This window comes from Grampus griseus (assembly GCF_964374135.1).
Source record: "Grampus griseus genome assembly, chromosome: 8".
In the NCBI taxonomy this organism is placed as follows: Eukaryota; Metazoa; Chordata; class Mammalia; order Artiodactyla; family Delphinidae; genus Grampus; species Grampus griseus.
In genome coordinates this window covers 31325724-31342446 of record NC_139002.1, presented here as the reverse complement: position 1 = coordinate 31342446, position 16723 = coordinate 31325724, and the positions used below count along the sequence as shown (strand labels likewise).

At 37.2% G+C, this 16723-nt stretch overlaps 1 protein-coding gene across 1 annotated transcript; it reads right to left on the bottom strand.

Annotated features, from left to right (window-relative positions):
- Positions 1-903: 903 nt before the first annotated feature.
- On the bottom strand, positions 904-11530 carry LOC309825676 (tripartite motif-containing protein 64-like; the record flags this gene model as incomplete). The annotated part of the gene is made up of 8 exons (XM_082659307.1): positions 904-1397; positions 2421-2518; positions 4011-4033; positions 4796-5026; positions 5712-5807; positions 6319-6736; positions 8113-8276; positions 11459-11530. The coding sequence occupies 8 exons, from the start codon at positions 11528-11530 to the stop codon at positions 904-906; spliced, it is 1596 nt and encodes a 531-aa protein (XP_082515433.1).
- Between the last annotated feature and the right edge of the window lie 5193 nt (positions 11531-16723).

Here is a 16723-nt window from a genome sequence, read left to right as displayed (position 1 = left end):
CCTTTAGCATTTGTTGTAAAGCTGGTTTGGTGCTGCTGAATTCTCTTAACTTTTGCTAGTCTGTAAAGAAAATTTTAATGATGATAGAATACTTTTTCTGTGTATTAGCTATTTCACTCATGTATTTGTTCATTCATTTGCCTTATATTTATTTTTGTTATGTTCTAAGTGCTTCATTGGATCGTGGGAATATAGTAGTAAATAAGTCAAAGGCCATCCTTACTCTCTCATAATTTTCAGTCTGCAGTAAAAAGTATCTAGTAATTTGGGGAAAGTTTGTTGAACATTATGTGAGATGACATATGCTCAGAGAGTGTGTTATAAGAGGAACTATACTGGTCTGTGGAGTCAGGAAAAACTTTCTGGAAAAGCTGTTGATGAGCTGTGATGTGCTGAATGACCAGGGTTTAGAGAAAGTCTAAATGTTTGACAAAGAGAAAGAGTTTGACCAAATCTGTCAAATACATTTATCCAACCAAGTAGGTCACACTTGAAGAAAAAACTGAGCTATTCCTTTTGTTTACTATGCTGAGATATATACCACTTCATTCTTCTACCCCAATATGGTTCAACTATGGAAGAAAAAACACATTGCTTAAAATGTAAATGAACCTTATGATATGTAATTTTTATTTTAATACAAATATTATTTTTTAAAAAGAATATTGATTATATTCTAGAAATGCTCGATAAAAAAATTTTTATTAATAGATCATTTAATTAACAAATTTATACATTCAACATGGTTATGCCATTTTATAAACATACCATCATTATGTTCCATTAAATTACAATAGGCTCAGAGACAGTCAAGTATCATCCTGTAGCCTCACATGAGGTCTCAGGACAGTAACTTCCTCCGACGAAAAGTTCATCTAATAAATGGTCATGGAACTTGACTATTCATGGAGACCTAAGGCAAAGGAAAGGCTTCAGAGGGGAGGAAAAGAATGAAGGAAAGAAAGTATATATGAGGGAACCTCTGCAAACATCATAGAAGCTCACAATTCCATTGTCATAATCCAGAAACACTCCAATCCCACCCAGAGGCCTTTGCACATACTGAATTAAGGGTGGGGAGTTCGTGGACAGAATATAATGATTGTTCACTTTCATAGAAGATAGCAAAAATGCTTCTTCAGAATCAATACTGATAACAGTATTGCTTGTCAAGATATCTTTACAGACTCCCAGAATCCAGTTCGAGGAGTGTGTCACATCCACCTCCCAGTAATGCCTTCCGGAGGTGAAGGCCACAGCTCCCCAGGCCACAAAACTCTCTGCACCCTGGAGCTCTCTGGACACACCATGATGGTCATCTCCATATATCATAGTTGTATCATCCTCAGAAAGGCTCACATTGTGAATGGTCGTTTTCTGACTCAGAACGTTATCCACTGCAGAAACAGCAAAAATGTGGTCAACAAGTGGGATTTCCATGGCCTGAGAGGCAGAGGCTCTCTACCCAATGAGTCTTTTCATTTTCCCTCCTCCAAGGAAATACAAAAGGAAGACAAAAGGGAGTTCAGACTGGCTCTTCTGTGAAGAACAAGAGTTATAACTATCTCTACAGCACATAGAAACACCTCAAATCATATAGAAAAAGAAAAAATCATACAGACATATCATGAACTCTGTGAAGTCTGATTTAATGTCAAATTCTTGATAGTTTATTTCAGGACACATAAAATTTTATTTTTTTCTTTAGAAAACTTTTCTTGTGTCTTTTGTCTTTAACACTGTTTAATATATAGAGAGCATTTTGATATTATGTGCGTATTTGTTGGGCTAGAGTCTCTACCTAGCAAGTTTTCAAAGCAAAAATGTTGATAGAAATCCATCAATGAATAGTTTGGAAGCTTCTAAAAGCATGTTATGACTAACCATGTTCACATATCCCTCACCTTTCAATTATTTTGAGTTTGATCTAACAGCACTACAATGATTCTGCCTAAGCCAATTGTAGTCTATTTTGTCAAAAGTTAGTAATTATAGAAATAAGAAATATTCTTTGTATAATGCATGATAAACAATTGTAATATAGAACAAATTAAAACCAGCAATGCCATATATAACCTTTCAAGAGTGAAATAAACTGAATAAACATACAACATTAACTGCTACTCTGAGAACTAAATATTCTGTTCTTTATAACTAGCTGATCAATCCAGTTGCTCTCTTCTTGCTCAGCCTATTTCAGATGTAACTAAAAATATGTATCTTGCTTTGCATTTGCAGTAAAATATAGGTTGCAAAGTTCAGCCTTGTTCTTTGTAGCATGACTGTATTGGCAGAAAAGATATAACAACTTTGGAAAGTCATGTACTAACTTCATGTCAGAAAAAATAAAATCAAAGAAGACTCCTTCCCAAGAACCATCAAAGAAATGGAGGCCTGATCACCAAAGTGCTGACTCTTACCTCTGAAGCTGTTCAGCATGTCTAGGATTCCAGTGACAGGCCAAGAAGTGAGCTCTGGGTTCACTGGCTGAGGCTTTTGCATCTGTACCAAATCAGTCCTGTAAAAAAATGATATCAGTTACACTTCAGGGCCAAAGGTTAATCACACAACCATTACAAAAGAAGCCATTTATTATATTTTTTTATTGGAGTATAGTTGCTTTACAATGTTGTGTTAGTTTTTGCTGTACAGCAAAGTGAATCAGCTATATGTGTATATATATCCCCTCTTTTTTGGATTTCCTTCCCATTTAGGTCACCACACAGCACTGAGTAGAGTTCCCTATGCTATACAGTTGGTTCTCATTAGCTATCTATTTTATACATAGTAGCGTATACATGTCAATCCTAATCTTCAAAAGAAGCTATTTTTAATCCTAGATATTTCATCAGAATTCTCCCATTTTTGGTTAATTGTGCATTCATTATATTCTACACTCTTGGGATTAAAAAAATATGTTACCTTACTTTTTTTCAAAATATAAATTATATCCGTTTTCAAATTCCCCGTTCATTTTAGTCATTATTCCATTTCTAGAAATTTTGAGGTTTGTTTACTCGCTCTATTCAATCTCAGGTGATGCAAAGATCCTGGGCATTTTACGGAGAGCACAAATTCAGGCAAAGCTTTTGTACTTCAGTCAGCAAGTAGTCACCAAAAGGAAGAGTACACTGAACCAGACAGCTTTGCTCTTGTCAGCACAGCGAGGGAATTCAATTCCAGCCTGACTACCCTTGTCCTGAAAGTACAACTTCCCAGTGTGCACCAGGAAGCCATTCCCTCTGAGGTCCAGCTTACAAGGGGGCTTTCAGTGATGGAACAGGTTGAGTCACTGCTACTTCTAGGAGCAAAATCACAGCCCCTCTTCCCACTCTTAGGGAATCTACCTCTGTCCAGTATTATTCACCTTCCAACTCACTCAGGTAGGTTCTTCCTCTATTGCAACTGAGAAAATTTCGTTCAGTACGTTTTACTGTGGTAAGGCTAGAGAGGTGGAACAAAGTCCAGAATGTCAGAAGCCTTTTAGGTATATTTGAAATCAACCAAATGAGCAGGAAACTTCTGAGACCAAGGAGTAGGAGTCCTTCAGAACTCTTTTGAAATAAAATAGAAAATAGCCACAAAAACAATGTTAATAGCTCAAAAAATGTACAGTCCACCTGCCATTTGTTAGGATTCCACACCTGTGGATTCAATCATGATTTGAAACTGTGAAATCTGAATGAAAAATATTCAGAAAAAAAATCAGGAAATTTCAAAAAGTAAAACTTGAAAATGCCGCACACCAGGCAACTATTTACATAGCATTTAATTTACATTATAATAGGTGTTAGAAGTAGTCTAGAGATGACTTAAAGGATACTAGAAAATGTTTGTGAGTTATTTGTACATACTATGTCATTTTGTATAAGGGATTGTACATCCTCAGATTTAGGTATGGGGGAGGGCTTGGAACCAAATCCTCATGGTACTAAGGGATGACTGTACATTTACTTCATCAAAAAGACAGAAACATTCTCAGAAATCAGAAATCTTTAGTGTAAACTCACCTTTCCAATACATTGCCCAAGTTCTGCAAGGGAAAAAGAAATGATGATGTTAATCATCAGGGTTCTGTCCTTTTGCATCTTCTTTAGTATTTTTGTTTATTCCTTTCATTAAGGTATTTATTCTCTGATTCTTCTCTAAGGAACAATTAGAGGTTATCTTAATAACAGAGCCTAAACTAAAACATGATGGACTTAGTCAAGATGCATTACAGAAGGAAGAAGGCCAGGAAGAGTCTGTGTTATGATGCAACAACATCTAGGTCTCCAATGTCACTCAGTGCCCTGTCCTATTCCCAAGGAGAGATCTCATTTATGATAACAATTAAAGCAAAACAGAGGACCATACAAAATGAATTATAGAATACATTGAAATTGATTACCAGTTCTAATTTTTTCTAGACAATGGGCAAAACCTCAATGTATTCAGTAAGTATGGGATAACAGAGTGACAAGGGATTAAGGGAACATATATTGAAAATTATTCCAACAAAGTTAACTTTTCCTGGCTACAGAATTTTGCTGGCTTTGGATAATCAGTGTGGAGAGTCCCCCTGATCACACCGAAATAATTTTGTCCTATGTTAGCTAGTGAAAGGATTAAAAAAAAAAAACTCCCAAAAATTACCAGGCTATGAGAAATAAGGGATTGGACAAGTAAGATAATGGGAGTCAAGGAGCATCATCCCTTAGCTGAGATAAGAGTATATGCAGGTAACATTTCAATGTCATGGCAACAGTGCCCAGAATAGTACTTCTATCTCTGAGGATGGAACCTCCCTTCTCACCTGGAGCAGCTCCAAGTCGGGCTTGTGGCACATCTCAGTCAGCTCTCTGTACATTTCTTTCAGACTTTCTTTCTGTTGAGTCATTCTGAATTCACTCTCCCTGAGTTGCTGAAGAGTCTCCTTCGCTTCTTCCTCCAGCGCCTCCAGATGGAGTTGCTCCTGCTTCTGGAGAAACAGGTGGATCATCTGATACTGAACTTTGATCATCACCTTCCTTATGGCCGCATAGTTCTGCAGAGATAGTGGATTCAAAGAATCACTCATCCTCATTCTCAACAGAAAACGTCAAACATTATTTCCTTACTGTCATCAGGAAAGCTCTTGACAAACTTTCTACCTCACACCTCAAAGGGTCCTTCCTGTCCATCCTTCTCTATATTCCTAGTTTCTTTCCCCGTTTAAATCAAGCCATCCGAAGGATCCCAGTTTTTCTCCCTAGGAGGTTTCTTCAGGGTTCCTAGTCCATTATTTATTTTTTCTCTTACCTGAATCTTCTTTTCTTTTTGTTCCTTTGCCTGACTTTTCTAAATATATTTTTAAGTATGTAAACCCCATATTGTACAGTTTAAAAAATATTCTTTATTTTTCCTCTAGGCACTACTCTATTCCTCTCCTCTCCTTTAGAGTCACACTGAGTGCAATGTTCTCTTATCATCCATATCTAAGAAAGTTTACCCAAATCTTCAAAATTTGGACTATGAATAATTTTCATGCCCTGGTTTTCCCATATACTAGCAATATTTGAAATAGCTTGTATGGGCCTGTATATTTGTGATCACTGATATGTCATTTGAAACCACTACTTCTCCAGGGAAGAGACCACTGTCCTTTAACTGGGAACTTAAACTGAGCTAAAAGTCTAAGCTAGAATTATGTCAATATTCATACAAATGAAAAGGAACATTTTCATCCTTACCTCTAATGACAGAGTTTTGTGAGTTTCCAGATTCAGATGGTTTTGCATTTCTTGTGTCATTTTCCATAAAGAGCCCATTCTCTTTAGAAGTTTCTCCTGGAAAATACCCATAAGCTTTAGTGACACAGATGATGATACTGTAAATTTCATCCCCTTAATTATGAGCAAAGGGAGTCATTGAAAAACCGGTAATTGTGATTTAAAATGAAGTGATAAGATTTTTCCACATTAATCTAGTCTGATTCTAATATTTTGAATATCAGAAATGACAGAGACGTATCCTAGAAAATTGGGGGAACTTTACAGATGATGGAATCCATTTCCTAAGAAATTGAGACTCATATATTTATATAACCTGACTGAGAAAGCCTCAAGCTCACATCAGAAGCCAGTATGCCTGGTGCTGCCACATGCCCCAGGATGCAGCATTTCCACATGTTTGGACAATTGGGCAACAACATTGAAATGATACATTTCTATCTTGGGACCCACACTGAAAAATCTCCACCTCGACCATCTCCATCCCCATCAACTTCATTATTATCCTCATCTTTCTCTCTGATTTAGGAGCCTGTAGGTTCCTAACTGCTTTAGAAACATCACCTACCCGGTATTCCTCAGCAGCCCATTGTATTGGACTGTGGCTGTGAGCTGCATGCTCTGGGGACTCAGAGCAGGGGCCACAGAGCAGGGTCTTGTCAACCTCACAGAAGAGTCCTTTGGCTTCTTTGTGTGTCAAGCAGATCTGCGCCTCCAAGCTGTTGGTTTGTTTAGCTGCGTCCTGTCTGGCGAGGGAAGCCAGCCTCTTGAGTACAATATTGGTTTGGAAATCTGGCTTCTCTGATAGTCCCCTGCACTCAGGGCAGCTCTTTGGAGTCTGGTCTTCCTCCCAGCAGAGGTACAGGCAGGGACGGCAAAAGCTGTGCCCACAGTCTATGGTGACGGGGTCTATGAAGTAGTTCATACAGACGGAACAGGTTAGTTCATTCTGGAAAGCTTGCATGAATCCTTTGGAATCCATGTTTCTAGAAATTAAAGAGAAAGAACAAGAGTAATCATTCTAGTGATCATTCTTTTACCCTGATTAGATAAAAAACAAAACAAAAAACAGCCTTTGGACAAAGCTTGTCTGCTTGAACTCTATCTGATTTACCTATTTGCTTACCCCCAGTACAAACCTAGAAGTGGTGAATACAGACAGATTGGGTTCATGCTATAACACAAATGATGAAATTAGAGAAGAGACTACCTAGCAACTTTATTGTTTAAAATAAGCATGGTCTCAATCATACCTAAATTACATGGAAAAGCTTAAATATTAGAGCAAAGGCTAAGAGACAGGATGACACCAGAGTACTTTTTAATAGATGATTGGTGCAGAAGCACAGAGAGAATCTCAATCTCTTTCTCTCTCTCCATGACTGGTACCCATACATGCACACACTTCATCGCTATGCTAATGGTCTCTATGCCTCATATCTCCCAAGTGACAGATACCCTTTTCCAAAGACAAAATTGTTTACATATAATTTAAGCTTGTTCATTTAATCAATGTTGACTGAAATTTTGGAGTCCTAAAACTATAAAAAGTTGAGTATTTGCTTCCAACTTAAATAGCAAAACTCCTCCTCTCAAGGAAAAAGTATACTATTTCTAGCTCAGGAAAACATTTTTTCCCAGTCTTTTCAGACAATCAGAGCACCTTCACATTTCAAACTGATGAATGTTCAAGCTACAACGATAATCAGTAAAAATCAAAATTTAAAACCAACCACCCCCCAAAAACATTATAATTTACACAGCAATTTCCTCTCTACACTAGAATATCCAGAGATGCAATTGATGGAGGCATGACCATAGACCTGTGTTATTGATATTTTCTTATATGATCAATGTCGCTTCTTGGAAGTCCCTACCAGGTGATTGGATCTAGTCTGAATACATTTCAACTCTAGACTGCAAACTGAAGGCTTTCAACAGGTAGCAAATAAGACCTTAAAAAATGTATCATAATTAGTTCAATACATTTAACTCATGTTGATCTGTACAAAGACCATGTAATGTCTACATTACATTCAGCATTTTAGGTGTTTTATGTGCTCCATAGATACATATAAATGGGAAAATTTAAGACCTAAAAACATCTAATACCACATAAAGTAATGAAATAAAAAGTATTAAATAACAATATTACAAATATCAATTTATTGCAATGGCTCTAGTTACAGATATTTTAAATATTGATGTCATTTTAAAAAAAACGAAGAAAACTACTTGTTTGCTTGGACAAGACCCAAGTAGGCCAAGAGGTAAATGAAAAGTATTTGCATAAGGGAAAGTAGGCATGAAGATATTTGCAATCAATTCCTTGCTTACCAGAGTCTACTGTGAGTGGTCTCACCTCTGGAAGCCTGGACGTCCTAGTAGCCTGTGGAGGTCAGGGTCAACAAGAACTCTCCAAAGCTTGGCAGCTACACACTCTCTCAGTCTACCTTGGAGAATCAGTCGCCTCTGGACAAAGGTGCTTTTTAAAGGATTAGACTCACTTGAGGCCACACCTACTTCCTGAAATTGGATACAACCTTCAGACAGGAAGGTGTGAAAACAGCTGATTGGGTTTGCAGCATATAGAAAACAACACTTGAGGGGTAAGACCCTAAAAGAATACAGACTTCCTTTAGGGTAAATGTAAGAAGGTTGACCCCACACAAGTTGTTTGAAAATACATTTGAACTGAAGAAATGATTTCATGAAATGATTTTTTATTCTTCAAGCAATGACTTCATAATTGTTAAAATGTATATTCTTACTCTACTTTTAAAATTTGTAATAGCTAATGATGTTTCTAGCCATTGTTTATCTGATTATGCTTGAAAATAAAACATTAATTGGAATAATTGACACACCTACACTATATACATTTCTCATAAAAAAGGGTAACTAGGCATTCAAATGTTGTTTAAATAATTGTATATATAATAATTGGTGAAATTAACTGTGCTAAGCTTTTTCTTACCTTTAATATTTTATGAGTACTGTGGAATAAGTGGTTTATGTCCAAATAAAATCTATTGTTTGGACTCATACATTTGTAAATTTTCTTTTTTTGGGGGGTGGTACGCGGGCCTCTCACTCTTGTGGCCTCCCCGTTGCGGAGCACAGGCTCTGGATGCACAGGCTCAGTGGCCATGGCTCACAGGCCTAGCCGCTCCGTGGCATGTGGGATCCTCCTGGACCAGGACACGAACCCGTGTCCCCTGCATCGGCAGGCGGACTCTCAACCACTGTGCCACCAGGGAAGCCCCTGTAAATACTTTTAATCAGAATACTTTGTATATATTATGCATATAACATATACATCAATGGATATATTCATATTAAAATATAAATATAATGTAGTAACTACTTATACAATATTTATGTGAATAATTATCTTTAATAAAATGAATAAAGAAAATTGGTTTTTCGTGAGGTATAATTGACATATAACATTATATAAGATTCAGATCTACAAGCTGAATGATTTGTTATTCATATATATTATGAAATAATCACCACAATAAGTCACACTTCGTCACACTACATTAACATTCGTCACACTACATAATTACAAATACTTTTTCTTGTGAAGAGAATTTTTTTTATAATGTTAATTTATTTATTTATTTTCTTATTAGTCATCCATTTTATACACATCAGTGTATACATGTCAAACCCAATCACCCAGTTCATCACCCCCACCCCCGACCGCTTTTTCCCCTTGGTGTCCATAGGATTGTACTCTACATCTGTGTCTCAATTTCTGCTCTGCAAACTGGTTCATTTGTACCATTTTCTAGGTTCCACATATATGCGTTAATACACAATATTTGTTTTACTCTTTCTGACTTACTTCATTCTGTATGATAGTCTCTAGATCCATCCACATCACTACAAATAACCCAACTTCTTTCCTTTTCATGGCTGAGTAATATTCCATTGCATATATGTACCACAACTTCTTTATCCATTTGTCTGTCGATGGGCATTTAGGTTGCTTCCATGACCTGGCTATTGTAAATAGTGCTGCAATGAACATTGGGGTGCATGTGTCTTTTTGAATTATGGTTTTCTCTGGGTATACGCCCAGTAGTGGGATTGCTGGATCATATGGTCATTCTATTTTTAGTTCTTTAAGGAACCTCAATACTGTTCTCCATGGTGGCTGTATCAATTTACATTCCCACCAACAGTGCAACAGGGTTCCCGTTTCTCCATACCCTCTCCAGCATTTGTTGTTTGTAGATTTACATGTAGCTGTCCAGTTTTCCCACCACCACTTATTGAAGAGACTCTCTTTTCTCCATTGTATATTCTTGCCTCCTTTGTCATAGATTAGGTGGCCATAGGTTCATGGGTTTTTCTCTGGGCTTTCTATCTTGCACCATTGATCTATATTTCTGTTTTTGTGCCAGTAACCATACTATCTTGATTAAATGTAGTATCATTTGAAGGCAGGGAGCCTGATTCCTCCAGCTCTGTGCTTCTTTCTCAAGATTGCTTTGGCTATTCAGGGTCTTTTGTGTTTCCATACAAAATGTAAAGTTTTTTGTTCTAATTCTGTGAAAAATGCCAGTGGTAATTTGATAGGGATTGTATTGAATCTGTACATTGTTTTAGGTAGGATGGTCATTTTCACAATACTGATTCTGCAATCCAAGAACATGTTATATCTCTCCATCTATTTGTATCATCTTTGATTTTTTTCATCAGTGTTTTATAGTTTTCTGAGTACATGTCTTTTGCCTCCTTAAGTAGGTTTATTCCCAGGTATTTTATTCTTTTTGCTGTAATGGTAAATGGGAGTGTTTCCTTAATTTCTCTTTCAGATTTTTCATCATTAATGTATAGGAATGCAAGAGATTTCTGTGTATTAATTTTGTATTCTGCGACCTTACTAAATTCATTGATTAGCTCTAGTAGGCTTCTGATGGCATCTTTAAGATTTTCTATATATATTATCATGTCATCTACAAACAGTGACAGTTTTACTTCTTTTCCAGTTTGGATAACTTTTATTTCTTTTTCTTCTCTGATTGATGTGGCTAGGACTTCTAAGACTATGTTGAATAATAGTAGTGAAAGTGGACACCCTTTTCTTGTTCCTGATCTTAGAGGAAATGCTTTCAGTTTTTCACCATTGAGAATAATGTTTGCTGTGGGTTTGTCATATATGGCCTTTATTATATTGAGGTAGGTTCCCTCTATGCCCGCTTTCACCCTGCAATATTTTAAACACTTTATTTTGAGGATCAAATGTGCAAAACAAATTTACTGAAGAAATGACTTAATATTTTCAGCTTTCATCTCAGATACCAGTTTCCACCTTACATTTTGGTGAGTGTCCATTGAAGTGGCTGTTTCTTTGAGAGGCTTCCTAAGCCAGCCTGAGATGGGACGGGTGGTAGGTGGAGAATACATACACATATGCATACTACACACACACATAATTGCTTTTGATTTTTATAAAAACTAGAAGCCAAAAAAAAAAAAAAAAGCCTTTATCCAAGAAATAGATCATGGTGAGCATAACAACAAAAAAAATTCCTATAAATGCAGAAAATCTTCAAATTCTGATATATAATTTTGAGTTGGTTAAACGAGTTTTAGATGAGGGATAGTCTTTTCATTTTCCCACCTGTTATGTATCAAGGTACGGCCTCTATCTTTCTTGTTCTGGGGGTTTAGTTCATAGCACAGTGCCTGACACACAGGGAGACTTCCACAGACATTTGTTTAATCAATGACGAGGGAAGAGCAGTTTTTGCAGCACTGCCCATATTCGTTGCAAGTTTTGACACCTTAATGGTGCTTGTAAGTGAAATCATCTTTTTCTAAATTGTCTTTCTAACAGCCCTTCACAGTACCCTGAACTCTGTGAGCATTTAATAAATTTGAATTTCAGTCACACTGTATTAGGAAGGCCGAAATGCATTCCATCCGGTTTCCAGTTCTGCTGAAATTAGCGGAGCTCGCCAGGTCCAGGAGCTCAGTCGGCCCGGCGCCCACAGCACAGCACAGCCCTCCAACCCCAAACTCTCCCGCTTTTCGCTTTGGAGGCTGCAGGGAGGAGCGGAAGATCTGGGATCCGGGGAAGGGGTCGGTATACATACCCAGCATAAATCCACCCAGGAAATATGCCAGCGCTGTAGCCAAGCACATCCAAAGCTACGGAAGACCCTGGACTTGGCCATGGCTTCCGCAGGACTGAGAGAGAAGAGCCTGCTGGCCGAGCGAGCCTCGGGAATGCTGGCGAACTAGAGCGCGCCCAGGGGATCCAAAGAACGGCCAAGTTGCTGCCAACCTCACCCGCTGCAGCCTTGCGCAAAGCCCCGCCTCCGCCCCACAGGTGGGTCCAGAGGCGAATGGAAACTGGCAGCAAACTCCTGGCCCCTGGAGCACCTGGGGACTTCTATGGGAGAGAGGAAGCCGTGCAGGGAGAGGAGACATTCTGCTTGTTGGCAGACAACGTCCATTCTGTTGACCCTGGACAAGTTTGCGTTCCGGGGGACTACTGAAAATGTCCCTGCTTGTTCCCTGAAGAACTCTACTTACCAGCCTCTTTCCAGGAGCTGCTGAATGTTGGCAGCCAAGTGCATTTAACTACTGCTTTTCCTTCACTGTTGATCACTCTGCTGTCGGATTCTAATTTCTAACTTGGCACATTTGGGAAACATTTCTGGTCCTGGCTGCTCCCTGATAACACGTTAGTTTCTCAACAACATATAACATCGAAACTGATGGGATTGTGTTCTTTGGTTCTCCCTTACCTGAACAAGTCTCCAAATTTCTGTAATTCTCAAGTTTCTTCCTCTGTGATTGGGGTTTTTGCCTACCTCACTACAATGTTGTAGGTTCAAATTGATACAATTAACCACTGAAAATGCCTTGCAACATAACTTGATGGTAGGTTTTCAACAAATGTCATCTTCCCTGCCCTCCCCCCTCCTATCACATTTCCCCCAGTATTTCTTTCTGAAAGTGATTTAAAGGTTTACAAATGGTGGTCCTCTTAAATAGGATGACTCCATCCATTCATTTTACCCTGGAGGAAATCTTTAGCAATTCCTGAAGGGATTCCTCCTATCCAACCAAAAGCAGTTTGCAGTCAGAGCAAAGATGGCTGCTGAGTGGAATATGAACAGGATAGTACATGTCTGGTTATACCCCCAATCTTCGCTGCATTGTCTGAAGCCCTGATAATCTTAGTAAAGACACTTTTCTTTGTTCCTATCAAGTTGCCGGAAGGGTCTAATTTCTTTTTCTTGCACTGTAATTGTTGATAGATGTATTTGATGGTTTTTCCCTTAGCACTTCTGTAGAAGTAATGTACAATAGAAGAAATACAGGTTTCTAATAACTGTCAGACTATACTACTGAATTGGGTAACAAAGTACAGAACTCTAAAAATCTAATGGCTTCCTAAAACTGCTAACAAAAGATCAAGCTCAGCAAGAACCAATCACATTCATGATTGAATGAACTGATGAATATGACTATAATTTTTATGACTTTTTGTTTGAAATATTACTTTTTAATCTTTCATTTTCATATATGAGGAAACATTTCCTCTTATGTAATGAAATATAGCAATTTGGTAAATTATACCTTTGTAAGCAGAATTGAAACATTTATATTTGTTCTCCCCCCCGATCCCTCCAGAATTTGAAAACTCTTAGTGAGTATTTGTGTTTTTATGGCAATAGTTACTTACATAAATCCACTAATAATCTGTTCTCCTTTTAAGAGGGCACAATTGGAAAAATTAATTATATTACAAGGCTTTGACTAGAATGTCACATTTTAGAATATGCATCCAATCAGACATGACCAGATAGTTTTAAGGAACTAAGATTGACTTTATGGAGACATAAAGCCCCTTGGAAAATCAGCCTGGTACCTTGCTTGTAAAGTTCCCAGAAGCCTTAACAGGTGAGAAAGTAAGGTCACTTCCTGGCAGATATAAGAACCTCAGGATATTTGGGGGACCTCAAGAAGAGAATTAACCCAAATCTATAGGTATTACAGGTGAGTCTGATGGTAAGTTCTTGGCTTGGCTGGCTGACTTCAAGAAGCTATTAAAAATTCAGTCTGGAGATTCCTTATGAAAAGTTTCAGCAAAGAGGATTTAAAAGAGCCTATGTGAAAAAAAAAAAAAAGAGCCTACGTGTTCAATTGCTATCCTTGCCAGACTTATGTAAATATTCAGGCCAAATTTCATGTAACTCATCTTATTTTGCAAACAAATTAATTTTAATTTGGCTTTCTTTGATAAAAATGAGGGTGACGATAGAGAGGAAAAAATTCTCTTTCAGTAGAAACTATAATACACTGTTATTAATATTAGATTCTAGTTCTATTAATCATCCTTGAGATTTTTGTTGTCCACCTGAAAACCAAAATGGATCCTGAATTCTTCTAGTTTCTTCAAATATTTGACTACAATTCTTCAAACTAACATTTCCAGTTTTTCTCCCACTTTTGACTTGGAATCATTGAGAACTAAAGCTGCCCTTTCCCTGAAGCCCTGCTATCTGAAGCTGAACAGCTTGATATAAATGTAAGAGAGACCACCACAATAGCCCATGCTTAGGCAATCTCTGTACCTGTTGCTTTGTAAGCCACTCAGAAAGTTTACATGAATACCTAATGACATCATCAGAGACATTTCTAACTGCAAAATATACTTCAAACTTCAGATCTAGAAATCTTCTCAAATGGAAACTCTCAGGACTCAGTTGCTGAGTTTATATTTGTTCCAATCATTAAACTTTGTTTTACTTTTGTCTCCACAGAAATGCATCTTATTAAATACCTGACTGCTCGCACCCTATAGGCCTAACTTTGAGAGCCCACTTGCATCACTGCCTCCTGAAATGAGTAACTGACATGACCTACTGTCAGAACTAAGAAATTGGCTCAGTGAGATGAAGCAATCTATTGACTCAATTTCTGGAATGTGAAACTTCTTAAAAGAAATTTCAAAGTCAGGACTGTAGGAGAGCAAAATTTGCCACCCCTAAATGTCTCTTTGGTATGTGTACTATTTCTAGATGAAAACAGCCAAGGCCTCAAAGACTCAGGAATAAACTTTTACCTTCCCCCTAACTGCCGAAAAGAATGTAGATAGAGGACCAGTGGCAGGAATGGAGCTATCACCATTGATAACTATAGGATGAACCAGGTGTGGTAGACAGGGAAGAACCAGGAATAGTCTGTTAAAATTCCTCTCAGTGTTCCATTGTCTCTACCTGGCCCAGCAAACTTTTTTTTTTTTTTTTTACCAAACATTTGCTTTTCCATTTCCATGTGAAATGCCTTCCTCCCCTTTGAAGTCCCAAACCCTGAGAGTTTTAGCCATTGTTGGGAGTTACTCAGTTTTCTGGGTCTCTCTCATGTATACATGTTAATAAATTGTTTGATTTTCTCATGCTTTAAAAGAAGGACTAAGTTATTTGTGAAATTTGTTTTTTCTTACTCTTATCTCAATTTTTATAGCTAGTAAATGTTGACTAATAGAAAAATCATTTTATTCATTAGCACAGCTTCCTAACCTGATTAATCTTCCCAAATTAAAATTAGATTATTCATTTTTTCAGTATTTATTGAATGGCTATAGCATTCCAGACATTGTGAAAAATTCTGATGATATGACCCTTGCCTTTAGGAAGCCTACAATACAATAAGAAGGCAAATATTGAATATGTAATTAAATGTAAAAAGTTCTAAGAAGGAGCAGTATTACCTTAAATGTGAAGCATGTCGCTGCCTTAATAGGTGGCATCTGCAATCTTGATCTTGCCAATCCATTGTAAAAAGTCCAGTTAGCTGGTTTAGCAAGTCTTTGGACTTTTTAAAAAAATATATGGATACAAATTCAATATCTCTTCTTCTTAATTAAGCTTAAAGCAGAAGGCTGCTATCTAATTATTAGCATCTTAGAGGATATTTGTATCTTACAAAGCACACTTAACAAAGCAACATTGTTGATTTATGCCAACCCCCTGCAGTCCTTCCTTCGAAGCTAAAAAATATATAAGAGACTTTTAGTACTGGAAAATCAGTCTCTCAGTAAAACTATTAACACATTTGATCTGCACATTATTCAGAGCCTCTAGCAAGACAGAACTCATTATCTTCTCCATTCATAAAATTAAATTGTTCCTATATAATCTTCCCTCACCCCTTCTAACATCCTAGAAGAGGCAATCTTGTAACTTCAAAGTCCAAATCCCTTCAAATGGGTCACAGCAAGGTTTGAAAACAAAGTACCACATATATACTAACAAAGCAGTATATGTAAATTTCTTAATAAACATACCAATAATTAAGATTCAATAGAGAAGAAATAATGTTTAGTGTCAAATTTCATGTTTTGGCTGAAGATGTTACCTTATCTCTCATAAATGAGGAATCACCTAGATGCTCACTGTACAGATATAAACATGATGCCATTAATAATGTCACAAGGTGACAGGATGATCTGGTCATCCAGATAGCAACATTCTGTTTCCAAAAAAGTGAAAAGTTGATGTCATGATGGCTGAGATTCATGACAAGTGTTACATTCTAGTTGAGTATTAAAATCCTATGTCTAAAAACTGCCCAAAGTTAGTTTGAAACTTAAGATGTTAGAATGTTAGTATATTGTACAATAAACCGTAACATATAACAGGTGAGAAGTGAGACAGGAGTGTAGTGTGAAAAGTATAAAAGACTGATAAAAGTAAGTGAGAAGAAAGTTTAAAAGAAAGGCAGAAAACCATGACTGGATGATTTCCTCCTGAAGTCACAATTACTCTACTCAACAGTAAATGTAGAAATTAGAAAAGACCCACCAAGTTAAAGTGTAAAACAGAAAGAGGGCTGCAACCCATGTCCTCCTATCAATACCGGCTGTGTGTACCATGATGCTAACATTCCAGGCAGAATGGTAAATTATATTATTTGGCCTTTAAACCATGTTTCCCTAT